Source organism: Piliocolobus tephrosceles, chromosome 14 (genome assembly GCF_002776525.5).
Source record: "Piliocolobus tephrosceles isolate RC106 chromosome 14, ASM277652v3, whole genome shotgun sequence".
Taxonomy (NCBI): domain Eukaryota; kingdom Metazoa; phylum Chordata; class Mammalia; order Primates; family Cercopithecidae; genus Piliocolobus; species Piliocolobus tephrosceles.
This window is the reverse complement of record NC_045447.1, coordinates 41,817,351-41,841,409: the sequence shown is the minus strand read 5'-3', so window position 1 is coordinate 41,841,409 and position 24,059 is coordinate 41,817,351. Positions and strand designations below refer to the sequence as shown.

The window sequence follows — 24,059 nt, the reverse complement described above, 5'->3', positions numbered from 1 at the left end:
TTTTCCTGGTTAGTCACAGATCAGGTGGTTCAAGGCTCGAATTAGAGGGTCTAGATTCATATCCTAGATCTTCCTATCTTGGAAATCTTGGCCAAGTCACTGACTCTGAATTTCAGTTTCTTAATCTGTAAAATGGGTTAGTTAAGGCACCCTTCTCATAGTTATTGCAGGCATTAAATCTCATTAAATATTTGCTCTTGTGGTGGTCCTCATTGCTCTGCTTTGTCTGGACTATGCAGAAGACAGACAATAGTCTGGGATAGAGGAAGGAAAAGATGGGGTCAAGAGACATTTTCAAAGTTAAGAGTGAGAGGGAAAATATCAAAGATGATGCTGAGCTACAAGAAAAAGATCCAGAGGCCCTGGTGTCATTCTTTCCATTCCCTGTCTCTGGCTTTTTGCCCATATCTAAACACAGGAGGTGGACTAACCAGATGATCTCTAACTGGTTAGTCTTTCCAACTATGATATTATCAGGTTGGGAGGAGAATGGAAATGCCATCCAAAAGGCAAACACGAATTTCCACGTTTGATCCAAACTCAAACACGCAGTCTCAAAAACTTGGAAGTTAAGGGAGGTAAATTCTCAGTGGCAGGATTATGGGTTATTTTACTTTCTCCATTGAAGTTTTTCTGTTTTCTAATTTTCTGCAATAAATATGGAGTTCAATTAAAACAAAATGCCATACTTGACATATCCATGCCTACTATTTATAGCCATATAATTTTTAAAAAGAAAGAAACCCCTAAATTACAGATGTGCCTGGAACCAGAACCCAGAAAGCATCTGGGTAGGGAAAATAGTTTCTAACGTTCAAGGCCAAAGCCAGTAGGGTCTCCTTGGATGGGAAAGAGAGATGAGACTGCAAATAATTCCTGGACATTACCTATTTGTTACTGTGTTTTCATCCCTTCCCTCAGTCACCTACACGTTTTCTTTTTCCAGCTAAAATGAATCTAATCTTTGTTACAGTACTTCACCTTGTTAATAACACCCAGGACCGAAGAATGAGCATTTATTAGCAATCGTAACATATCACTGCCAAAGTGAGGGATTCTGTAAGAAGGCGCTGGGTGTCTCATATATATGGGAAACCCTAGGCCACGTTCAGTGCCAACCACAAGCATTTTCATCTCTGGCCAGGCAAGCCTTGATCCCTGAATTTTGAGCTCTCAACTTCTTTTAAACTGAGACACAGATGGTCTCTTCCAGAGTCTTTCAGCTTCTAACTTACAGGCAAACACTACCGTATGCTGTCTCCCAGCAGAGATTGGTTTTAACTAAGGCATATAAGATAGGATGGACTTTGTTGACCATGATGGCTCAGTGCTACATCTCATATATCCTACCACCTTTCAGAACATTTAATCGTGCTGCTCCTGGCGGCCCTGGGGTTGTAGTCCTTGTAGAGAGGAGAAACTGGCATTGAAGAAAGTAGTTGAGTTTTACTACTCCACGTGGGGCGCTCCCATTACTAAGAGCAACCTCCCCTCCCTGGGAAGAAAAGCGTGGGCGGGGCCAGGGCAGTCCCTCCCCTCCGCGTTGCCTTGGAGACCATGAGCGTCCAGCTGCAGTTGTCGCTGGACCGTCCCTGGCTACCTTGAGAGGTGCTTTCTGCAGGCGGGGACGCGCCCAGGCCGGGCGCAAGGCCTCCCTCCAATCTGCCGGGCTCAGGCGGATGTCCAGCGGCTGCTCAGTCTATTTGGGAGGCAGGGAGGGGTATGGGAGGGGCTGGTTGGGTCTTCTCAGCACACAGTAGGCGCCTAATTAGCGTGACCTGAATCAGGTTACTCTCTCCCTCCAATTCTCCTTCCCTGTGTCCCATGGAGGGTGGGTTAGGGTCCCGGATGAGAGTTCAGCGCCGCGTTGGAGTTCCAATCCCAACCGACATATTGAGTGCTGTTAACTTTTCCCAGAAGAGCATGGCAGAGTGAAGCACAAACAATAATCCTGTATCATTCGCGTTCCCAAAGTCCCTTCGGATTTGCGCCCTGCGCGGCGGGGAGAACCGGCCTCCTGCTCGAGTTCGGAGCTCATCTGAGGTGAGTTTCTTCAGTTCGTTGAAAGTTAAGACCCTGAGTCGACGTTCTCCAGGCCCCATCCCCCAGCAGAGAGTCCTTCCGCGGGAGTCCCGCCCTGGGGTGCCGCCTCGAGGGCAGACGTCGTCCCGCCTGGACCTGACCTGAGCTTGGGACGGGCGGTTTCCCAACCTCAGGAATTGGAATTGAGACACCAAAGCTCAGACGCGTTTCCTGGACGACGGCTTCCCGGCAGGGGCATACAGCCAGCGGACAAGATGTCGTCAGTGGGGAAGGTGACCCAGGTTCCGAGTGGGAAAGCCTACCAGCAGATCTTCCAGGCTGAGGTAGGAGCCGCCCTCTGTCCCCCTGTTCTCCATTCCTCTTCCCTTGCTTTCTTCCAAACTTCCCTCCCTCCCAGAATAAAACAAGGGCTTTGAAATCACTTTGAGTTTTAAAATAATTCTTACTGGTTCTTAAATTGTACCAATACAAAATTAGAATGTCGGTCCTTGAAAATTAGAAAACTTAAATTAAAAATTTAAATGTAAATTACTCAGAAATAGCCTGGATGGAACCACTGGGTGACCTCTCTTTTTCCCCATGTATAACAACTGTCTAATTTTTGTATTTAAAAAATAGGCTTCATTCTGTGCTAGTGTTTTGAAATTTGCTTTTTCTCCGTAACAGTATCTCACAGACCGTTTTCTATGCCCGTGGGCACCCATGTATTTCACCGTGCTGAGTGGCTGCCTGCTTGTTGATCTAGGACTCCCATAACTGTATTAAAGTGAAGCCCTCTTGACAACAGTGTAGGTTATTGAAATTGCCTTGTCTTCTCTAAAGCACTGTATAGACAAAACAAGATCTTAAAAGAAACACACAGACCTGAATCCTTCCTTTGAAGTTCTATACTGCTTATTTAAAAGGGATCTGCGTTCCTAATTTGAGCCCTAAGTAATTCTCTGTAAAACCTCTGGAAATTATAAAAGTATAAAGAAACCAAAAAACAATTACATCACTCACACGATCCTGCTCTCTCTAAGGCCATTCTTAACTCTTGGCATATTTCCTCCAGGGCCTTTTCCTATGCATTTTAAATTTTGAGATCATACTGTTTAATTTTGGTTATAATTTTTAATTTGTGTGTTTAAGTGATATGTTTAACAATATATCGTCTCCTAAACATTTCCTGAGGTTATAAAAAATTCTTTGTGGGTCTCATCTTTAACAAATGCCTAACATTCCATCAAACGGACATACCATGTTTACTCAGCCAATCCCTATTATTTCTCAGTTCTGTTTTTCCAATTTCTTGTGATTATAAAAAAGCCTGAGATGTTCATCTTGATCTTCATTTAAGGTTCTTAAAAAGAGGCCTTCCTTGAAGTGGCTGGTTGACTGTTACTGGGAGGAGAACTCTCCTGTAGGGATATGCCCTGGGGTTGAAGGCCTCCCTGAAAAGTGCCTTTCTATACAGCGCTCTGGATGTCTTTCTAGACAGCCACCATCAGCCTGAGAGTGCTGGGGAGTCAGCAGCTCTGACCACTCCCCCATCCCTGGTCCTCCCTGGATTCAGGTGCAGCTGGTCCACTCCCTGGCAGCCACCAGGAAGAGGGCTGCAGAGCATTCTGTGACCCTGAAGAGTGGCAGGATACCCATGATGAAGAAAGTGGAGACTCCTGAAGGGGAGGTGATGTCTCCTCGACAGCAGAAGTGGATGCACAGCCTCCCCAACAACTGGATCATGGAAAACCCTGTTCTCCACAGGTAGGTCCTGCTGTCCATGCCTCACCCCCATGCACTAGGGTACCTGAGCCTTCAAAAACTCAAAAAGAGCTGGCACAAGATGAGTAGCCTGTAGGAGTGAAGTCTCAAGTACCACCCCTAAAGCAGGGAGGTTAATACCTACCTTGCAGGGTGGTTTGCTTCTCTCGCCCCCATTCCCCAACTCCCACAATCATTATTGATTAAGTGCCTAGGGCCAGGCACTGGGTGTGGGGATCCCACCCTTATGAAATTTGAGACCTCGAAAGTAAATAAATAAGCACATCCCCCCAATGGCAGAAAGGCTCTAAGAGGACAGGGGCTATGGGATGGGGGCCAGGAAAGCTCTCTGAGGAAGGGGATCACCTGAAACCAGAGGGTGCAGTATGGGGACAAGGCTCTGAGAAAGGTGGTCTTGGCCCCCTCCAGAAGGCTGAAGGTAAGTGGACCCTGAGAGAGGGCAGGAGATGAGGCTGGGAGCAGCCTTTCAGACCACAGTCAGTATTCTGAACTTTACTTCAGTGAGTGGCTGATTTGCAGTTTTGAAGTCCCTCAGGCAGCTCTGTGCAGAATGTGGGGGGCTTCAAGAAGAGGCAGGAAGGCCAGGGCACAGGACACTGCAGTTGTCTTCATAACCTTGCTGGTGGCTGTGAGAGGGAAAGTAGCGATGGGCCTCGGGTGTCCCTTGGAGGCAGAACCCATGATACCTGGTGATGAATTGGAGGGGTGGAGAGAGCTCCTGAGAGCCCTTGGTCTCTGGCCTGAGTGCTGGGTGAACAGCAGAAATGCAGTTCCCTGAGATGAGATCAGGTGGGGTCAGGCATGGAGATCAGCAGTTTCTTGTGAACTTCCAAGTTCAGCGGTTCCTAAGCATGCCATTTCAGTTCGCTGAGCTCTGACTCTTAGCTATGGGGAAAAGGAAGAAACAGATCTTCTTCCCAGGGTTCTTGAGAGAATGGAGCAGGCGTGGGGCTTCCCTTAGGCACTTTGAGTCCTACACAAGCCATAAACCCTTGCTGGGCCTGGGACTCTGGGATAGAAAGCAGGCCTCCTCTGCCTGTCTTGGTTGTTCCTTTCACCCTCTTTGGGGCAGGGACAGACCCTTTGATGAGTACAGTTCTCTGCCCTGACCTGGCCTTTGAATTTTCCCAGGAAAGCCACCCCCAAAGCTTCTGACCCTCATGCTCTTAACTCCCGACAGATGGAAAAATCCACTGGCCCACCCAAGCCCAGACTCGCGATCAGCGTTCTCTAGCCCATGTCACCCTGCCTGATGCCCCAGGTGGGGGTCCAGGGTTACAGGCAGCCTGATGCCCCAGGTGGGAATCTAGAGGAACTACCCATCAGGCCCAGCTCCCTCTAGACACTCTGCAGGGCTAGCAGAGGCCAGACTGGGCTGAACACATGAGTGGCAGAGCCAGGGCACCCTGTCTCCCTCAGGCATCCAAGTAAAGGGTGCAGATGTTTGAAGAGTCAGCCAGCCAAGGACAGTCCACCTATGTGCTCACTACCTAGGGCAGATCCCTGGGTGGGTGGAGACCAGCCCGGGCCAGGGGGTAAATCACCACTGGTATAAACCAAGCCCCAAGTCCCTGGAGCAAGTGACCAAGAAGCCAGAGTTGACAGCAGGGGTCATCATCTCAGCTCCTACAGGGCTGCCTTGGTCCAGGAGCATTTAGAATGACAAGGTCTGAAAGACCTGTCTCTAGAAGATTGGCCTGGGCCCCAGCAGCTGCAGCCCAGGCCCAGCAACTTCCTCGCTGCTAGGTCTGCACTGAGGGCTAAATGAGAAGTTGGCTGGAAAGTATTGGACATATGGGGGGCCCAAGGAATGGCAGCAGTCACTGGGAGCTGCGGGATTTCTGTGGTGCTTGCCCCATGGACAGGGCATTGACAGATGCCAATTCCAAAGCTGATGTCACATCCACCCCACTGGTCCTCCCTGTTGAAATAGTTCCTCCTGGAACCCCAGCTGTCTCCTCCCTCACCCAAATTCCATGGGTCTTAGTGTCACAAGGATGGATCTTGGAGTCTCCTCTCTGTTGCATTCTGTGGTTCCTATAAGCCCCTTCCCCCTTTCTGGAAAATAGGGTTACCTCAAGTACATCACAGGATGGGTTGCTGAAGGAGCAAATAAGGATGCATGCCAAGAGCTAGCATGATCTGGCTTTACTGGGCTGCTCATACCCCTTCTGATCCTCAGTTTCCCCAGGTGGGAAGTATCTCAGGCTCATCATCCACACTTGACCACCAGAGCCAGAGCAGGCTCCCTGAAGGCAGGAACCCAACCTCTCACCTAGGGACCCACGGTGTCTGCTGGCAGGGGACCCTAGGCGGTGTTTGTTGGGAACCTGGGCACTGCCTCAGGGCTCTCTGGAATCGGGGTGTGCCTGGTCCATTGCTGCTGCCCACAGGCCCTTTGGAGAATCACCCCTTGGTGCCCTTATGTGCCAGAGCTGCCATGGATGGCATCGGGACTTCACTCTTCTCTGCTTGTGTCTCAGGGAAAAGGAAAGAGCCAAGAGAGAAAAAGCGCGAGAGAGTGAGAGCACCATCGCTGCCCGAGAAGTGCGGGGTCTCATGGACACTGTGGGTGAGCCTCCATTCAGCCTCAAGGCAGGCCTGTCCTGGGCCAGGGCAAGACCTGGGCAGGAGGTGGGGACGGCTCCTGGCAACTCCTCTGAGGAAGGCCCTGAGCTCCCACCGTGTTCCTCAGCTCAGTCACCTGAAGGGCATTCTCCCTGAGCATCTCACCCGAGAGTCCTCACCTGTGCAGGGAGCTGGGAGCTGGGGGAGGAGGGGAGCTGCCTGCATGGAGGGCAGTTACTGATGAAAACCAGGTGACTAAAGGATGCTACGCGCTTTCTTGCAGGTTCCCAACAGTATTTCTCATCTGCATTTTCTTGCTTCTTACCACATTGTCCTAGTTTGACCTTATCCTAATATAAAAACCTTTTTTCTTTATGATTAAAAAAAAATACATGTTCACTGAAGAAAAACAAAGGAAGGAGAGAAAGAGAAAGTAAAACCTTCCCCTTCACGATGACACCTTTTCTTCTCCAAAGAGTCACCAGCCCCCACCCCAGCCCACCCCTGGTTAACCCATGTGGCATCCAGCTTCCCACCTGGATAAAGGGGACAACAGAGCATATGGCAGGAGTATAGACCTGGAAGCAAGTGGCCCAGATCCCTGCTCAGCTGCTGGCCAGCTGGGTTCTTCAACCCGCCGTGACTGAGTTTCCTCACTTGTGAAACGAGGCTAGGAATGGAAACCACCTTGTGGCCTCAGCGTGAAGACTAGCTGAGTTTGAACAATACCTACTATGCAGGAAGTACTGTGGAAGTGTTGGTAGCTATCATTTCTGTATGTATTTGCTTCCATAGAACTTTTTTTTATAAAAAACATTCTGTGCGTACTATTTTGGAGATTTTTCAGCGTTTAACTGTATATCTGAGGCCTCAGTCCTTCTAGCACTCATGAATCACTGTCGTCTTTTCTCTTTTTCCTTAAGCCTCTGCCACCCTGACCTGGCTCTCGGGTCCGCCTTCTGAGTCAGGCCTCCGTGTGCAGGGGCTGCCTGCCTGTGCTGCCTTTTCTTGAGAGCTCTGAAGGCAGCCTCATCACCTCTGTTGTTGCTCCACAGTTCCTGAGAAGACAAGCACCAGCACCTTTCAAAGGCGTGCAGAACACAAGAGGAGGAGCTTCGAGAACGCTCTGGCCAGCTTTCAGGAGGAGATTGCGCAGGTTGGAAAGGTGAGAATCCTCCCTCTCCCTCCTCTTCCCTTCCTGTGCCATTCCAAAGGCGGGTGTATCATGGCTCCCAGCCTCCCTTCCCCTCTCCAGCAGAGGTCCTCAGGGGCTCACAGAGCCTTAGACAGACATGGAACCGACTCCCAGTGCCTGAGTGGCTCGTTATGAGTGTTTGTGAGCACAGCTCCCCGTAGTTCTTGGAAAAGCCCTACAGGTCATGTGCTGTTATTACCCTTTTGCAGTGAGGCCCAGAGAGTCTCACCTGACTTGGTGCATAAGGGCCCACGTCAGAACTGCTCTCCAGGTCTGACACCAAACCTAGCCTTTGGCCTCCCTGCTCAGTCCTTCTGATGAAGGGCAGAATGGCACACCCCCCGCTGACAGCCCAGCTCTGCTGGGCTCTTATGGACTGCCCCCCATTCAGCTCTCATTCCTCTCCAGAGACCTCATCTCTAGACACACTGGTGTCTGGAATGTTCCCTAAATGAGATCAGCCTTTGCCCTTCTGGATTGCCCTGAGCCCCAGATTTCCACTTGTCCCCTTCTCCCTGAGTCTTCTCTGACCTGTGTTGCCCTGTCCTGGATTCCTGGAGCTGGCTCTGTGCCCAAAGCACCAAGAACAGGCTCTCCAGCCATGTTTCTTCATACGTTCCCAACTAGATGCCAGGTCTGCTTTCACCCTTGAGCTCTGTGGCTTTGGTGAAGCCATCTACCTGAGCCTCAGTTTCCTCATCTGAAGTAAACTCGGCATTCTTTCATTTGGCCACTTCTTTAATGAATATTTGTTGAGTGCCAACCGTAGGCTAGGCCGGATGTCAGCAGCCAATTTGAAGACTGTGATGAGGATCAAATGAGCCAAGAAGGAGGGCTCAGTGCAGAGTGTGTGGCATGGCTGTGAGCTGACTAGTGAGCCTCGACTCCTTAGGTCTAGGCAACGATCATCATTTTTGAGATGGGACCATGCCTGGCACTTCCCCTATGATAGGGAGGGCTCTCTCCTTCCTGGGGATTCTGATGCCGTGGCCATCACCCCCCTGGCCTGTTGCAGGAAATGGAAGCTGTCATTGTGGACACAGCGGGACTTTTTTTGAAGAAGCTGACGGAGTCTGATGAAGAAATGAACCATCTCTTCCTAAAGGTGGAAAACGACACCAACCTTGAGGACTACACCATCCAAGTAGGGGTCCCTTCATGGCTGGGCCTGCCCCACCCGGGTCCTGCTTCTTCCCTCCCTCCCACGGGCTCATAGCCTGACCCAGACTTCTCTGCATAGGCCCTGCTAGAGCTGTGGGATAAGGTGGCCAGGCGGTTCCTGCTCCAGAAGCAGGAGATTAAGGAGCTGGATGAGGCCCTACACTCGCTGGAGTTCTCTCGAGTCAATAAAGTAAGTCGGCTGCAGGTGGGCTCTGTGGTGATTGTCACTTGCCAGGTTTATTAGGCATCCTTCTGTTTCCTTTTAGTTCTCCAGGAAATGAGTCACTAAGTATGGTACCTTGTCATTTCTAGCTAAAAGGCGTGTTGAAGAAATATGCTGAAGTCATAGAGAAAACTTCATACCTCATGCGGCCCGATGTGTACAAGCTGATAAATAAAGAAGCCATGGTGAGTGGTTTTCCTGTGCAGGGATCAGCCAATGGGAGAAGGGGCAGGACCAGGAACCCAGGACACCCCGAACCTGGTGTCTGGTGTCTCAGGAATGGTGGGCTTCTCATCTATTATGTTTCTAAGCGGCCCAGGTGGGTCTCTTAGGTAGAGAAGCAGAGTCCTTGCTATTGTAAGCATTTTTCAATAGAGATCTTTCTAAAGTACATTTCATATTTCCCTGACATCTTGAACCAGGCATACCTAATATAGGGCTATCGTCTGGAGCGCTGATGATGTTACTGAGCACCTGCTAGGTCATGTCTCAGCAACTGTGTGCAATGCAATAGGCGCTACACTATGGAGTCATCGTTGGGGGACTATGGTGGTCTCAGGGTGGTTTCCACCTTCGAGTGACCTGCTCTGCCTGCTGTGTCTGGCTTTTCTGCCTCTTCTTGCCTCTCTTCCTACCAGTGGTCTGTGCCCATTGCTGAGCCTGCCTCTTGGCTCTGTCCCCACTGCTTTCCCCTGTCGGTGCCCCCAGCACCCCTCCCCCCGGCCGCTTTCCTTGGGGTGGAAAACACAAAATTCAAGGTTGTTCATGATGTCTCCAAAGTCAGAGCAAAGTCTGACTCCTCTGCTGCGAGAGAGGACTCCTCTTTTGGCTGCCCAAAGGCACATTGTGGGTTTCCTGGTCTTGTGCAGTGAGCTGAGCTTGCTGGATAAGGGGCCTCCTGGCAACACAGTAGGCTGAAAAGAGGACAGTGTTTAGAATCACAGATGGGTCCAACCCACGTCAGCACCGTGGCGACCCGGATAAAGCACAGGCAAGGAGTGAGCACAGACCTTCTCCACTGTCCAGATGTGGAAGCTTCCGAAATGACTCAGCCCCTGAGCCTGGAGCTTGCTGAGTCATTTAATGAAGATAATATAGATGTTCCTCCACTTACGATAGGGTCACATCCCAATATACTCATCATAAGTAAAAAGTATAGAAAGTCAAAAATGCATTTAACACCTTCATAAACCCATCATAAAGTTGAAAAATCATGTCAAGCCATCGTGAGTTGGGGACTGCCTGTAATACCTGTCAGGACTTGTTGGGAGGATAATGAAAGAGGGTCCAGCTGTGGTAGCTGTCTTCTAAGATCAGGGAGGGCTCCTAAGTTGTGCACGTTTTATCCAAAGGAGAGTCAAGGATTTCAGTGTCCCGGATGTGTTTCACTGCTTCCCTTCCCTATGCTTCACTCGTTATTACAACTTGCATTTGCTACTTGCTCTACCTGTGTTTTTCTCATTTATTGTCACAAAATCCCTATGCTATAAATAGCATGAACCCCATCTTATGGCTGTGGATCTGTAGGTTGAGGAAATACTTGCCAGTGCCACCCAGCTAGGAAATACAGCTGACATCAAGCCTCAGGCTCCACTGAAAAACATTACTGGAATTTCTAGCCTCTGAGCTTGGCAGGGTTCTCACCCACTGCCCCAGCATACTGCCACCTCCCTGGAGGGCTTTGGGAAATGTGTGGAGGCATTTGGAACCAGGGAGGATGGGGGAAGTTACTCTCATCTAAGCAGGGGCAAGGATGCTAAAGGGCAAAACAGTGCCATGCAGTGGAGGATCATCCCCATGCCCGTGCCAAGGGTGCCTAATTGAGAAGCCATGGGAGGACTGCTGAAGAATGTTCTAGCTGTGGCCTCATTTTGCCATTGGGTCTCGGTTCTCCTAACAAGCGTATGTGGCTCATCCCTGATGGCACAAGCACTCTGCTTTTGGAAGAAATTTATAAAAAAGAGTAACCACTTAGAGCTCACTGAGTGCCTACCTCCCTTCACCTTCTTTAACAAACATCTGAAGTGACTTTGGAGCTGATAGGAAGCTCATGCAGTCAGGGTCTATGGTTAAACCTTCAAGGAAGACCCTTGTCCATGGCTACTCAGTGCCAGGAAGCTTCCTTGAGTGCCCACTGAGCCCTAAGTCCCCCTCAGGCCCTGCGACTACCGCACTCAGCCCTCAGCCTGCACCTCCCCTCTCCAGCCTCCCACTGCTCCTCTCTAACTGACCCAAGAGAGACCCTGTCCTGTCCAGAGCCCTGTCCATCTGTGACCACAGGTCATGAACTATGCCCTGCTGGGCAACCGGAAGGCCCTCGCCCAGCTGTTCGTCAACCTGATGGAGTCCACCCTGCAGCAGGAGCTGGACAGCCACCACCGCTGGCAGGGCTTGGTGGACACCTGGAAGGATCTCAAGAAGGGGGCCCTGCTGCAGAGTTTCAGGTCAGCGCCACCCACACCACACACAGCTCCTTCTACAGCCCACCAGGGGCTGGCAGAGGCTAGGGGTGGCATTCTCCCTCGCTTTTTGCCATTACTTAAAAGTGCTGCTGTTTCTCTCTGCTCTTTTTAAAGTTAAAAATAGATAAAGGTATAAAGAATAAATTAAAAATCACCACTAATCTCTCCCCACAGTGAGAAGCACAGCAAATATTTTGGTATATTTTCTCCCAGGCTCTTTTAGATCCATACTGTATGTGCGGTTTCATATTTTATTCATGAACCTTGCTTCATGACGATTCTCTGAGCTCCATACAGCTGGAAAACATTCATCCGATTATCTGTATAATTTCCACTCTTTGTTATCACTCATAACCCTGTGGACACTGGGGTGAACGAATGGACATCCTTCAGGCAAGCACTTCCCATTCTTGGGGAGCGGGTTTCCTCCCTCCCATGGGAGAGGCGTGAAAAGAGGTCCTTTCTCCGTGCTTCTTCTGCCAAGTGGCACTTTTGCTGTGGATGAAGGAAAAGTGTACGAAGGCCTACCTCCGTCTTGCCTTTCCATGTGACCTTGACCAAGCCCTCGAACATTCGGAATCTGTCTCTTCCTATGCAAAACAGGCATCCTAATGGACCTGTGATAGAGTTTCAGTGATCCAACCAGATACTGCATGGAAAGTGCCTATCTGGGCCTGGCACTGGGAAGCTGTTATAAATGCCAAACATCATCAACAGTGATAGCAATGGCTGCCGTTTACTGGGCATTTCCCATGAGCCAAGCACAGTGCTAGGGGCCTTGCTTGCATCATTTTACTGAGTGCCCACAAGTGCCAATGAGAAAGATACCATCATGAGTTCCGTTTTACAGAAGAAGGAACTGCGGCTCAGAGTAGGAGAAGGATTTGACCAAAGTTACAGAGCAGGCAGGAGGCGGTCAGGAGCCCACCGAATCTGAGCCTGCTGGTCTCATGCTGTTGGTGCCAGAGCTCCACTGACCTGACTGTCGCTCCATTCTTTCCTCCATTTCTCCCTCCCACCCTCTCTCTCTCCTTTCTTTAGGGTCCTAGAGGAGAGGCAAAGGCTGGGGAGGAAGGGGTTGGGGGTGGTGTTAGGGAAGGAGTGCTGGGGCTCTGAATGCTCTCACCATGGTTCTCTTTCCCTCTCTCACTCCTGCCCTGCTCCTCCTCTCCCCTTTATGATGCCAAAACGTCTGACCACCAGTGAGTTCATGGCCAGCGAGAGTATCCGTACTCCCCTGGCTGTGCTGAAGGAGCTAGAGGTCATGCTGAAGACCCAGAACGTCCTGCAGCAAAGGCGGCTGAAGCACCTCTGCACCATCTGGTATGGGCAGGAGGGGTGGCCCGGGAGGGGTGCTTCTTGGGGTTCAGTGGGGGAGGCAGAAGTGGCCTACAACCTGTCCCCCAAGGCATCCTTCAGACTAAGTAGGCCAACTCCCAGCTCTCTGGCCCTGGGCTGGCCACCTAGACTATTTCAGCCCCACTCACAAGAAAGGGCATGGCCCCTTTGCTACAGTAAGAAGCTTAGTGTAGCTGCCAAACAGCTTGAAAGAAGCAATGAAAGGAGGTGAGGGAGGACGAGGCACAGATTGGAGCACTCAAGGCCTGTGGCAAGGTGGAGGGGTTTGGACCTTTTTCTGAGGGCACTGGGGAGCGGAGTGGCTCCATGAGCTTTGCAGTTTGGAGGTGTGTATCTGGCATCTGACACTGGAGGCTGGAGGCTCCTGTCAGAGGCTGTGGAAGGTCTTCTCAGATGTGGGTCCACCCAGCCCTGATTTCAATTTCATGAGAAAGCTATTCAGTGGGGTGCCCACTGAGTGTTATGGATCCTGGAATCCACTGTCCAGGGAGTTCGTAGCCTTCGCTCTCAGAAGCAGGATGGAGCTTGCCTGGGACCGCAAAGTGGAGGTACCGTGTGTTGTGGAAATGCTCTCTAGTAACCTGGGACACAGATTCTTCTCATCTCCACACCCCCAGGTCCTAACTTCTCCTAGGATGTAAAAGACTAGTAAGGCTCCACATGGCTTGAGCTAGAGGGCCTGCCCCTAGGCAGGCACCTCCTACCCCATGGACAGTTAATTTCTTTTTTTGAGACAGGGTCTCACTCCGTTGCCTAGGCTGGAGTGCAGTGGTGCACTCTCGGCTCACTGTAACCTCTGCCTCCTGGCTTAAGCGATCCTCCCATCTCAGCCTCCAGAGTAACTGGGACTACAGCCATAAGCCACCACGCCCAGTTAATTTTTGAAGTTTCAGTAGACGTGGGCTTTCTTCATGTTGGCCAGGGTGGCCTCGAACTCCTGAGCTCAAGCAATCCATCCATTTCGGTCTCCCAAAGTGCTGGGATTACAGGTGTGTGCCACTGCACCCGGCCCAGTTTTTCTCTTTGTGTTTGACATTTTGGACAGTTACATTTTGATCCAGGTGTAAAATTAACAAAATGGATATACATCTCAGAACAGGGAAAGTACTTGTGTTCTTTTCTATAATTCAACTTATTTCCGACTCCTAGCCCCTGTTCTTTAAGTTGGATAGGACTTGATCTTTCTGGGAGTCATATCCCTTGAGGCAAAGTTCTAGAATTTCATGCAATGCCAGGGCTGCTGTTGGGATGTCTGGTTCTCAGTTATAGTTCACCCCAATGCCACTGGGCTCCTACTACCTCCAGACAAGTGGACATAGGAACCTCCTCAAGGAGGCTGCTCTGAGCCCCTGAGTCTTCACACACAGGCAGTGGTTTCCCTCCAGGGCCCTAGGTCTTGCAGATGCTCCCATAGTGCCACCAGGAAGCAGAATCCAGGCTGCCACTGCCAGGCAGCTGCGTGTCCTGCTGTGTTTGTGTTTCCCCCACAGCCTGTTTGTATAGGGGTTGAGGAAATACCTGGTCCCCTGGGCTCTTAGCCTGCTGCCACAAGCACCTTCTCACCAATGCACTAGACTCTCCCAAGAAATTAGGCTTTTGAGAATGAAAGCCAGAAAAATTTCTGGGCTGCCCTGCCACATCCCTCTCACAGGATGTCAATGTGGGTTGGCTGATCACCTGTCTGAATGGAAGAGAGGGACAGGATCAAACACAGGGAGAAAAAAATGTACCCATAGACGTTTCTGGCCACAGCTTGGAGACACTATGCAATGGCAGTGTCTACAGGGGGAGCGGGCAGGCCATTGGACCTGGCCTGGAGGAAGGCGGGACAACTCTGCAGATCAAGGGGAGAGTGGGTGTTGGCAGGACCATGAAACTCCTTTGCAGTGGAAGTATGTAGAGAGGTGAGGTCAGGACACAATTCTGGCATCCAGAAGTGTGTCCTGTGAACACAAGTCTGGAGCACACAGGTCTAAAGGTAAAGTTGCAAAACCTTGATCATAGATTCAAGTGAACATCAGTAGAGAAGGCTGGGTCTTGGGGCCTTGACAGCACCCAGAAAACCCACTGTGTAGATTTTCTGGGTGCCTGTGTGTCCTGTGAACACAAGTCTGGAGCACACAGGTCTAAAGGTAAAGTTGCAAAACCTTGGTCATAGATTCAAGTGAACATCAGTAGAGAAGGCTGGGTCTTGGGGCTTGACAGCACCCAGAAAACCCACTGTGCCTGACCTGTCAGGCAGTGAAGAGCCTTGTAATCAAGCTCGAGGAGCTGTCCCAAGGGGACTGCCTCACAGGGCAGTGTGGGGATCCCACACCCCATCCTGGCCCACAGTTTCAGGCGCTTCTTCTGGAACCCCCTAATCTCCAGAAACTTGGTGGGGATCCTTGCTACTCAAACGCAGGGTCTGCTGGGAGCATGTGGTAGTGACGGCAGAGGGGAAAGTCTAGCTAACATTCCCCAAGACCTTGACAGGGAGATATCCAGACACCTGGGAGAATTCCCATGAGTTTTCTTGGCCCCAATAAGTACATGTGCATATGATTTTAAAAAAATTTTTATTCAAAAAATAAAATTTGTATTTTGGAGTTATGTTCAATTTCTAGAAAAGTTACAAAGATAGCACACAGAATTCCTAACCCTAACTCTTCACCCAGTTTCCCTTAATGCTGCCATTCTGTATACCACTGGACATTCATCAAAAGTGACAAATTCATTTTGATGCATTTCTGTTAACTAAACACCAGACTTCATCTGCATTTCACCTGTTTTTCCACTGGTGTCCTTCTTCTGTTCCAGGAGACCACATTACATTTAGTGTAGTGCTTAGAGTTGAGATCGTGCTCTGCATACTCTTGTACCTACCTTTTGCTCTTTACTGTCCAGTTATGAGTAGGGTTACCTGAATCCCTGTTTGCCCAAGACCATACGGGGTGACACATCTTTTTCTGGCATAATCATTCATAGTGACCTCTTTCACTGTCAAAAATGTCCTGATTTAGACAATAAATCATATGATCCCTCTAGCAATACACCTCTTCCACACCATTAAACATCATCCAATTTTTAGCGTCTTTAAACAACAATCATATCTAGTTTCTCATAATTCTGTAAGTCAGCTGGGTGTGGGCTGGCTTGGCCAGGGCTGGAAGGTCTAGGATGGCCTCACCTGTGTGTCTACAGTCTCTGCTGGGTCAGCTGGGTCCTCTCTCCATATACTTTCTTAGCTTCCAGGAGGCCAACCTGGGATCCTACGCACAGCGGGTGGCAGAAGGTCCCTGCAGCAGGAGAGGACAAACCCTTACACAGCCCTTCCCAAGCCTCTGCTAGGTTGTATTTGCTAGTGTCCCATTGGCTAAGGCCAGTTACATAGCCATACCCAGATTACAGGACTGGAGAAATAGACTCCACCTCCCCCATGGGAGGGAGCTGACCATTTTTTAATCTGCCACACTATTTTTTAACTTAGATGTCTAATCAGATAAAGAAAATGTGGTACATATACGCCATGAAATACGATGCAACCATTAAAAAATGAGACCATGTCCTTTGTAGGGTCATGGATGGAGCTGGAAGCCATTATCCTCAGCAAACTAACACAGGAACAGAAAACCAAATGCCGCGTGTTCTCACTTAAAAGTAGGAGCTGAACGGTGAGGACACATGGACACAGGGAAGGGAACAACACACACTGGGGCCTGTTGGGGGTGAGGTAGGGGGAAGGAGCGCATTAGGAAAAATAGCTAATGCATGCTGGGCTTAATACTTAGGTGATGGGTTAATAGGTGCAGCAAATTACCATGGCACACGTTTACCTATGTAACAAACCTGCACATCCTGCACACGTACCCTGGAACTTAAAAACAAAAATGTTAAAAAGAATTCGGTGTCTTTTTCTCAACTTTTATTTTAGATTCAGGGGTACATGTGCAGGTTTGTTACATAGGCAAATCGCGTGTTGTGGGGTTTTGGTGTACAGATTATTCTGTCACCCAGGTAATAAGCATAGTACAAGATAGGTAGCTTCTCCATCCTCTCCCTCCTTCCACCCTCCACCCTCAAGTAGGCCCTGGTGTCTGTTTTCTTCTTTATGCCCATATGTATTCAAAGTTTAGCTCCCACTTGTGAGAACCTGTGGTATTTGGTTTCCTGTTCCTGTGTTAGTTCATGTAGGAGAACAGCCTCCAGCTCCATCCATGCTGCTGCAAAGGCCATGAGCTCATTCTTTTTTATGACACTATATTTAATGACTTCGGAAGAGGATTTGCTGTACTTTATTTAGGCAGTTTTCTACTGTTGATATGAAGGTTTTTTAATCATCATGTGTGTTTATGAACAGCATTGTTAAGTGAACATCTTAATACATAAACTTTACTGCATTCTATAACACCATCTCAGATTAAGTCCCAGAAGGAGGCTTCCTTGGTCAAGGGTTGGGAACAGTTTGTTTTTTCCACTGGAAAAATTATGTTCTTTTCTAAGTAACAAGTTTGTTACTTAGAATTTGTTAATTAAAAGACCTTTCAACCAGGTCATGTTTGAGCACCAGGAAATCCCCAGCAGTTCCCTTTGTTCTTCAGTATTTAAATCGACGATTTTCTGGAGCTATGTTTCTTGAAGATGCTACCCATTTTGGTTAGTAAACTTTTGTTCCTGTGTGGCTTACTTGCCGTATCTTCCTTCCTAGTGACCTCCTGCCCCCCAGTTACAGCAAAACTCAGCTGACTGAGTGGCATTCTTCCCTCAAATCCATGAACAAGGAGCTAGGTGAGTGACGTCTGCAGGACTCCACCTGCATTTCTCCAGAACTCTGTTCAAGCAGTTGCTTTGCTGAAGGTCATTCAAGTGAGTGGTGAATGGGGAGGAGGGATGGGGGTGTGGCAGGAAGAGTGAGCTCTGAGAGCTTAAAAGGCCCCTCCTCCTTTCCCAAGACCTCCCTTCCTCACTGCCCAGCCTGCAGCTACACTAGCCACACCCTCTGACCCCTGACCCCTGACCCAAGCATGGAGACAGAGAGATGGCTCTGATGCCCTCCTTGAGGAAGGCCCAGGAGCATGCCCCAAGAGTGTGAGGTGGAGCACATGGTCTTGATGCCCAGCTCTGCTCCTCCCTGGCTGTGTGACCTTGGGAAAATCAGGGCCTCCGGTGGCCTCAATGTCCTCCTCTGGAAAATAGGGATGGCAAGAAGAGTAATAATGGTCCCTGCTTGTGGGGTGGATGGCCAGTGGTAGTCCAGTGCCTGGCTTACACAGAGTCCTCAGTCACAAATGGTGATGTTTCAAAATGCTCTATAATAAGGGCAGTCAGGCTGTAAACTGTGTGCTGACTGCTGGTTTTGGAACTAAGTGTTGTTAGACCCCCCAACTGCCTCATTTGTTGACGTATTGTCTGGCTGCTTTCACTCTAAATGGCAGAGGTGAATGCAGATGGCCGCTGACTTAGGATGGTTCAACTTAGGACTTTTTGACTTTACAGTAGTGTGAAAGTGGTACACATTCAGCAGAAACTGTACTTCAGATTTTGAATTTTGCTCTTTTCCTGGGGGCTGTGGTGCCTGGATACGTGGTGTGATACTTCCTGGCAGTGCTGGGCAACAGTGACAAGCTGCAGCTCCCAGTCAGCCCTGTGGTCATGAGGGTAAACTAGTGTACTCTGTTGCCAGATGATTTTGCCAAACTGTAGGCTCATGTATGTTTTCTGAGCACATTTAAGATAGACTAGGCTAAGCCATGATGTTCGGTAGGTTAGGTATATTAAATGCATTTTCAACTGAAAATATTTTCAACTTACAGTGGGTTTATTAGAACGTAACCCCATTGTAAATAAAGGAACATCTGTAGTTACAACAGAGACTGTATGACTGCAAAGCTAAAACAGTTTACTCTCTAGCCCTCTATAGAAAAGGTTTGACACAACTTGCTCTAGAAGATACGTAATAAATTTTTCATCTCCTTAGAGGATCATAGCAACCTAGTGAGGCCAGTGGTATCATTGTCCTCTTGTAGCAAGAGAAGGGTTTAGTGGCACAGAGAGGTGAAGTATCCTGCCCAAGTTCACACAGCCAATGAAGTGTCCTAGCTGGACTTAGCTTGGGTACTTCAGCTAGTAGTACACACCATTGCTTCTAGCGCTCTCAGGCTTATAATACTAAGGGTGTTTCTGTATGAGCCACAAGACTCTAAATAATAGCAATGGCTACCATTCATTCAGTGCCTCCTACAGACGGGCATTGTCCTGAGCCCTGGCATTCAGTAGCTGGCTCTGCCCTCGGGCACTTCCAGTCCAGAGCAGAGGTCAGAGCAAGCAGGGAATGGACAGGTCCCCAGCCGTGGGAGCCATAGTCAGGGACACAGCTGGTTCAGGGTCATGGAAGACATTGACAAGGAAATGATCATGTGGTTGAGAACTGCAAGGGAGGTAAGAGTCAGCCAGGCCAAGAGGGAGGAAGCATTCCAGGCAGGGATACAGTGTAGGGCGCCCTGGAGGCAAGACAGGACTGGGGCCTTTGGAAACAGGGAGGGGAGGTTGGACGATGCAAAGCAGCTGGACTCTGCTGGCCACATGGGCTGCACGTGGAAGTCTGGGCTTTATCCTGAGGGCAGTGGGAACTCAGTGGAAGGTTCTGAGCTGGGGGTGATGATGTCAGGGGGTGCAAATGGCCCAGAGGGATGCAGGAGTGGAAGCGGGGGGACCTGGGAGAGCCCATCAAAGCGGCCTCACGGAAGGGTGTGGACACCTTGGTCTAGGAACAAGCCTGGGGACAGGAAGAAGCAGATTTACAGTTTCTTCTCGTCAGTTCTAGCATCTGTCAACCCTCCCAGATATCCTAAATCTACACCCAGCTGCCATCCCCCTGCCCTCCTCCCCAGCCCTATACAAAGAAAAACCACCACAAAATCTCTGTGTGGTCTTTCAGTTTCTAGAATTTGCCAACAGCACTAAACCAGAGTTGCTTATCCTAGATATCAGAGTCACACTGAGTTTATTATAAGCTGGGAAACTGAAGGGAGGAGAAATAGAGAAAATAAGTAAAAAAGCAAGCTTCCACGCATTCTGCTAGCGCCTTCAGTTTTTCAGGGATGAACACAGATAGGATCAGTAAATGCTCATTGATCTCCACTCTCATTACTGGTTTACAACTTGGTGCAGCTTCTCAAAAGGAATTTCACCAGCCCTGAAACTGAGTCAAGAGTCAGGGCCAGAATGGATTCAGAACAGATAATGACAAGCTCTTCATTTGAGATCCTTATCTTGGGGTGTCGGGGCCTTTGTAAGGGGACACCAGCCCCTGATCTGAATCGGGACCACTGATCTTCACCTAAATAAATGTTGCTGTGGAGGCAGTTTGCTCCTTTGCAGAGGGGACACTCCCCTTTCTAATCCTCTCTTCCTTGTGGACTGATTTGCTTTGTTTTCTGCCCATGGAGATACCTACCATGTGGACTGCATGATGCGGATCCGCCTGCTGTATGAGAAGACGTGGCAGGAGTGCCTGATGCTTGTGCAGAATTGTAAGGTGGGCACCCTTCCTGCAGCCTGAGAAGAGGAATGCCTGGGTGGGACCTGATGTGCCTTCCCTGGCCCCATCCCCACTACCTTCCCCTCCCCAGCTATGTCCCCACCTCACTCCCACACACCCTTTAGCCTCCATCCAGGCTTTTCTTCCTCACAGAAGAAAATGGAATGGCTTCCTAGCCCCAATGCCTGGTGCTCACTGGCCTCTGGGCATTCTGAAGCTGTTCCTTCTGCCCAGATCCCCTCCCCAGCTATCCCTGCCATCTCGCAGGTTTTAGCCCATCTCCTCCTCCAGGAAGCCCATGTAAGGTGAAGTGTGCACTCTCAGATCACCTCAGACTTCACGCTTGACTCTATGTCATGCACAGCACTGGGCGTTGTTTATGAATGGAGGTTGTGTCCTGGGGGTTATTGCAATGCGCCCCCTTAGTAGATAGGCCTGGCCCCACTTTCCCCTCCACCCTGCCCACTGCATAACAGAGTGAGACAGTAAACTCGCTCCCAAACCCAAGCACAACTGTGACTTGTTCTCTAGGATAGGGGAACTATGGAGTCAGAATGTCCCTTCCTGCCTCCTTGGTAAGATTGTAAGCAACACCTCCACCCCCAAAGCTTAACTGTTGTGAAGTGTGTTCGAGCTGAGGGTCCCCCTTGGGGAGCCTCACAAGAGCTCCTGCATGCCTCTCCAGCCAATTTGCACCCAGCCCTCCAGACCCTAAGGGGAACAGAATTCATGGGGTGCAGGCCCTTCACCTGGAGCTCAGGTCTGACTTGAGCAACACTGAGGCCTGTAGGATGCAGTTGATGCCTGTGGGGACCTCAGTCCTAAAGCAGGCTCTGCTTTGTCCCACACACTCCAGAAGCAGCTGCTGGACTGGAAAGCCTTCACTGAGGAGGAGGCAGAGACCCTGGTGAACCAGTTCTTCTTCCAGATGGTGGGAGCACTCCAGGGCAAGGTGGAGGAGGACCTGGAGCTCTTGGATGTGCGTGCTGGGGACTGTTCCACTGGGGAGCTGAGGTGGGGTTGGGGGTCCGCGGGGTGCTGGCTGTAGGAAGAGCCCAAGAGCTCCAACTTGCATGTTCCTAGTGTGTCCACTCACCCTTGTCAGACCCTCTCAGAGCAACCCCCTTATGCTGGCCACTTCAAGCTCACCCACCCGACTCCTCCCAGCCACCCACTGACATGGGTGCTGCACAGAACTCCAGGCCATGAGCGCTGCCCGGCCATTGCTGACCCTGGGCACTGAAGGGCTGTGGAGGCACAATAAGCCCTCAGCCCAAGACACCTGGTATCTTGAACTGGGGTTGGCTCATATTTTCTGTGAAGGGCCAGATGGTGACTATTTTAGGCTCTATGGGCCATCAGGTCTCTGACGCACCTTGTCAACTCCACCAGTGCCACACAAAAGCAGCCCTAGGCAATGCAGAAACAAATGACATGGCTGTGTTCCAATAACTTTATTGACAGACACTGAAATTGGAATTGTATGTCATTTTCATCTCATTAAATATCTTCTTTTGATTATTTTCCAGCCACTTTAAAACTGAAATATCTGTGTGTAGCTCACAGGATCAAACAGAAACAGGTGGAGGGCCAAATTTAGTCCACAGGCAGCAGCTTGCCTAGCCCTCACCCAGATGAGGGCGTAAGACACATGCCTTTTTAAAAAGGTGGGTGGTGTGTGAGGATGTCACAGCAGGTGTGGTGTTTGGCCCAGATGCCATGAGTAAGGGAACTCCAGAGAAGGAAAGATGCCCAGGCCAGCGTTGCTGTGGCCTTCTGAGTGCCCAGCCTGTTTTTTAGGAATGGCTCACACTCCATCTTCTTCCTGTCAGAGGCTTTTGTGGAGCATAGGATATGTCTAGAGATGGGACTTGAGGGTCAACAAGACTAAGGGCAGGGCCTTGGGCAGACCCAAAACGCTGTCCCAGGGAGGGAGGACCAAGAGCCCCGGTGTAGCCTAGAAGTTGACCTTGAGGGATGGTGTCTGGGCAATGCTATTCAGTCATTAGAGACAGGGGGTCCCACAGGTGGGCCCTCTTCCTGGCCCTGGGACTGTCAGCCCTCAAGTCCCTTCTCTGGGCTCTGCCGCTGCAGAAATCCTTCGAGACCCTGGCAGATCAGACAGAGTGGCAGAGTTTGAACCTCTTCAGGTACTTCCAGGAGGCGGTACAACTGTGGGAGGCACACCAGAGCGAGCTGTTGGTGCAGGAGCTGGAGCTGGAGAAGAGGATGGAGCAGCACCAGCAGAAGCACAGCCTGGAGAGCCAGGTGAGGCCCACACCCAGGGCTCCATTTTACACACCACAAACAGCAATGAACTCAAACAGATCCTTGACCCAAATGGAGAACCTTTAGCTATGAAATTTGTGCAGATGGGGACATTAAGGCTCACGTTGGTCATGGGATCAGATGGGAGTAGCAGAAATCTGGAACCAAATGTGTCTCTAAGAGCTTGCATGAGAGACAGTCAGATGGTTCAAATAAGGAGATGATTGAAGGATGGTATCACGAAATCACACACTTCATTGCCATTCAAAGAGAATTTTTTCATAGGTTCACAATGCTTAAAGAGGGGGAGAATAACGTGAACCAACCTCCAAAGGAATACATCCACAGGGAGTAAACAAGGTACATTAGGCACTTTGTAAGCTGCAAATCTATTAAAGTCTAGTTGTTCAATTAGGATGGAAGCAGGCTTCCATGGGAAGTAAAGTCTAATAAAAGCTTCAGGTGTGCCTTTCTATATGCTGTTTCTCCGGAGAAACTGGCTTGCGAGTTAACACAGTGGACATCTGTGATGGCACATAGGTCCCCGGAAGCCAGAGGGTAGTGCCGGTGCTGGTGGTGTGGCTTCATAGCCCCAGTGCCTGTCACAGCCTGAGCTCTCTCTCGTTCAAAGAAGCCACTGACAGAGTGAAACCTGCCTCAGCCTAAGCTCTCGAAGTGTCAAACTCTTGAGTATTTTGAAGTCCAGTAGTTAAGGTCAGCAACTCACGTATGGGGGATTGATAAGGGTGACATCACATTCCCAAGGTGAAGGGGGGAATAGCTGCAAGTTCTCATATATGGGGTCTGATAAGACATCATATTCTGAAAAAAAAAGGGGAAGACACCCCAAGTTCTTATTACAGACAAACGTGTCAATCACATAACAAACTGTGCACATGTTGGGAGTCATTTCAACGCTCTGTAACTCGGGCAATCTCCTGCCTGCACAGGAGGTCAGCTGGCCCCTGCTCTGCCTGCTCTCACACAGTCCGGGAGATGGGGGGACAAACTCAGCTTCTGATTTCAAGCACGACTGGTGAGAAGGAGAGCGAGGAGCAGGTGTAGTGCAGGCCTGACCAGGTGGGTGGGTGTGAGGGCCCTGTCTTCAGGGGGTCCCATCTGAGCTGGTTCCCCTGGTGGGTATGATGTAGGCAGGGAAGAACATTGCAGGCAGAGAAAAGTCTAGAGGCCCATAGTGGAGAGAGGGAGGGCGGTGGCAGATTAGGTGCCCCATTTGTAGAAAGGAAGTCCTGGCTCTGCCGAGGCACCTGGGCCTCAGTTCCAGCAGCAGGGTCCCTGCCGGTCACTTACACTCTGTGAGCGCTGGAGGTCACATCTGCTTCTCTTGTTTTGGGGGTGGCTTCCAGGTCCAGGAGGCCCATCTTGATAGGCTCTTGGACCAACTGAGGCAGCAGAGCGACAAAGAAACACTGGCGTTTCACCTGGAAAAGGTCAAAGATTATCTGAAGAACATGAAATCCAGGTAGGCCAACCAGA

At 50.0% G+C, this 24,059-nt stretch overlaps 1 protein-coding gene across 1 annotated transcript in view; it reads left to right on the top strand.

The window, feature by feature from the left end:
- The first annotated feature begins 1,895 nt into the window (after positions 1 to 1,895).
- The window catches only part of CCDC180 (coiled-coil domain containing 180), a 68,347-nt gene continuing 46,183 nt past the window's right edge, over positions 1,896 to 24,059 (top strand). Inside the window, exons 1-15 of the mRNA XM_023203136.2 lie at positions 1,896 to 2,043; positions 2,217 to 2,366; positions 3,599 to 3,789; positions 6,291 to 6,379; positions 7,431 to 7,540; positions 8,586 to 8,714; positions 8,811 to 8,921; positions 9,044 to 9,139; positions 11,235 to 11,398; positions 12,620 to 12,739; positions 17,463 to 17,542; positions 20,203 to 20,291; positions 21,151 to 21,273; positions 22,389 to 22,562; positions 23,930 to 24,045. Of these exons, the coding sequence (XP_023058904.1) occupies positions 2,298 to 2,366; positions 3,599 to 3,789; positions 6,291 to 6,379; positions 7,431 to 7,540; positions 8,586 to 8,714; positions 8,811 to 8,921; positions 9,044 to 9,139; positions 11,235 to 11,398; positions 12,620 to 12,739; positions 17,463 to 17,542; positions 20,203 to 20,291; positions 21,151 to 21,273; positions 22,389 to 22,562; positions 23,930 to 24,045 (1,661 nt within the window). The 5' untranslated portion in view covers positions 1,896 to 2,043; positions 2,217 to 2,297. The remainder of the gene's footprint in view (positions 2,044 to 2,216; positions 2,367 to 3,598; positions 3,790 to 6,290; positions 6,380 to 7,430; positions 7,541 to 8,585; positions 8,715 to 8,810; positions 8,922 to 9,043; positions 9,140 to 11,234; positions 11,399 to 12,619; positions 12,740 to 17,462; positions 17,543 to 20,202; positions 20,292 to 21,150; positions 21,274 to 22,388; positions 22,563 to 23,929; positions 24,046 to 24,059) is intronic.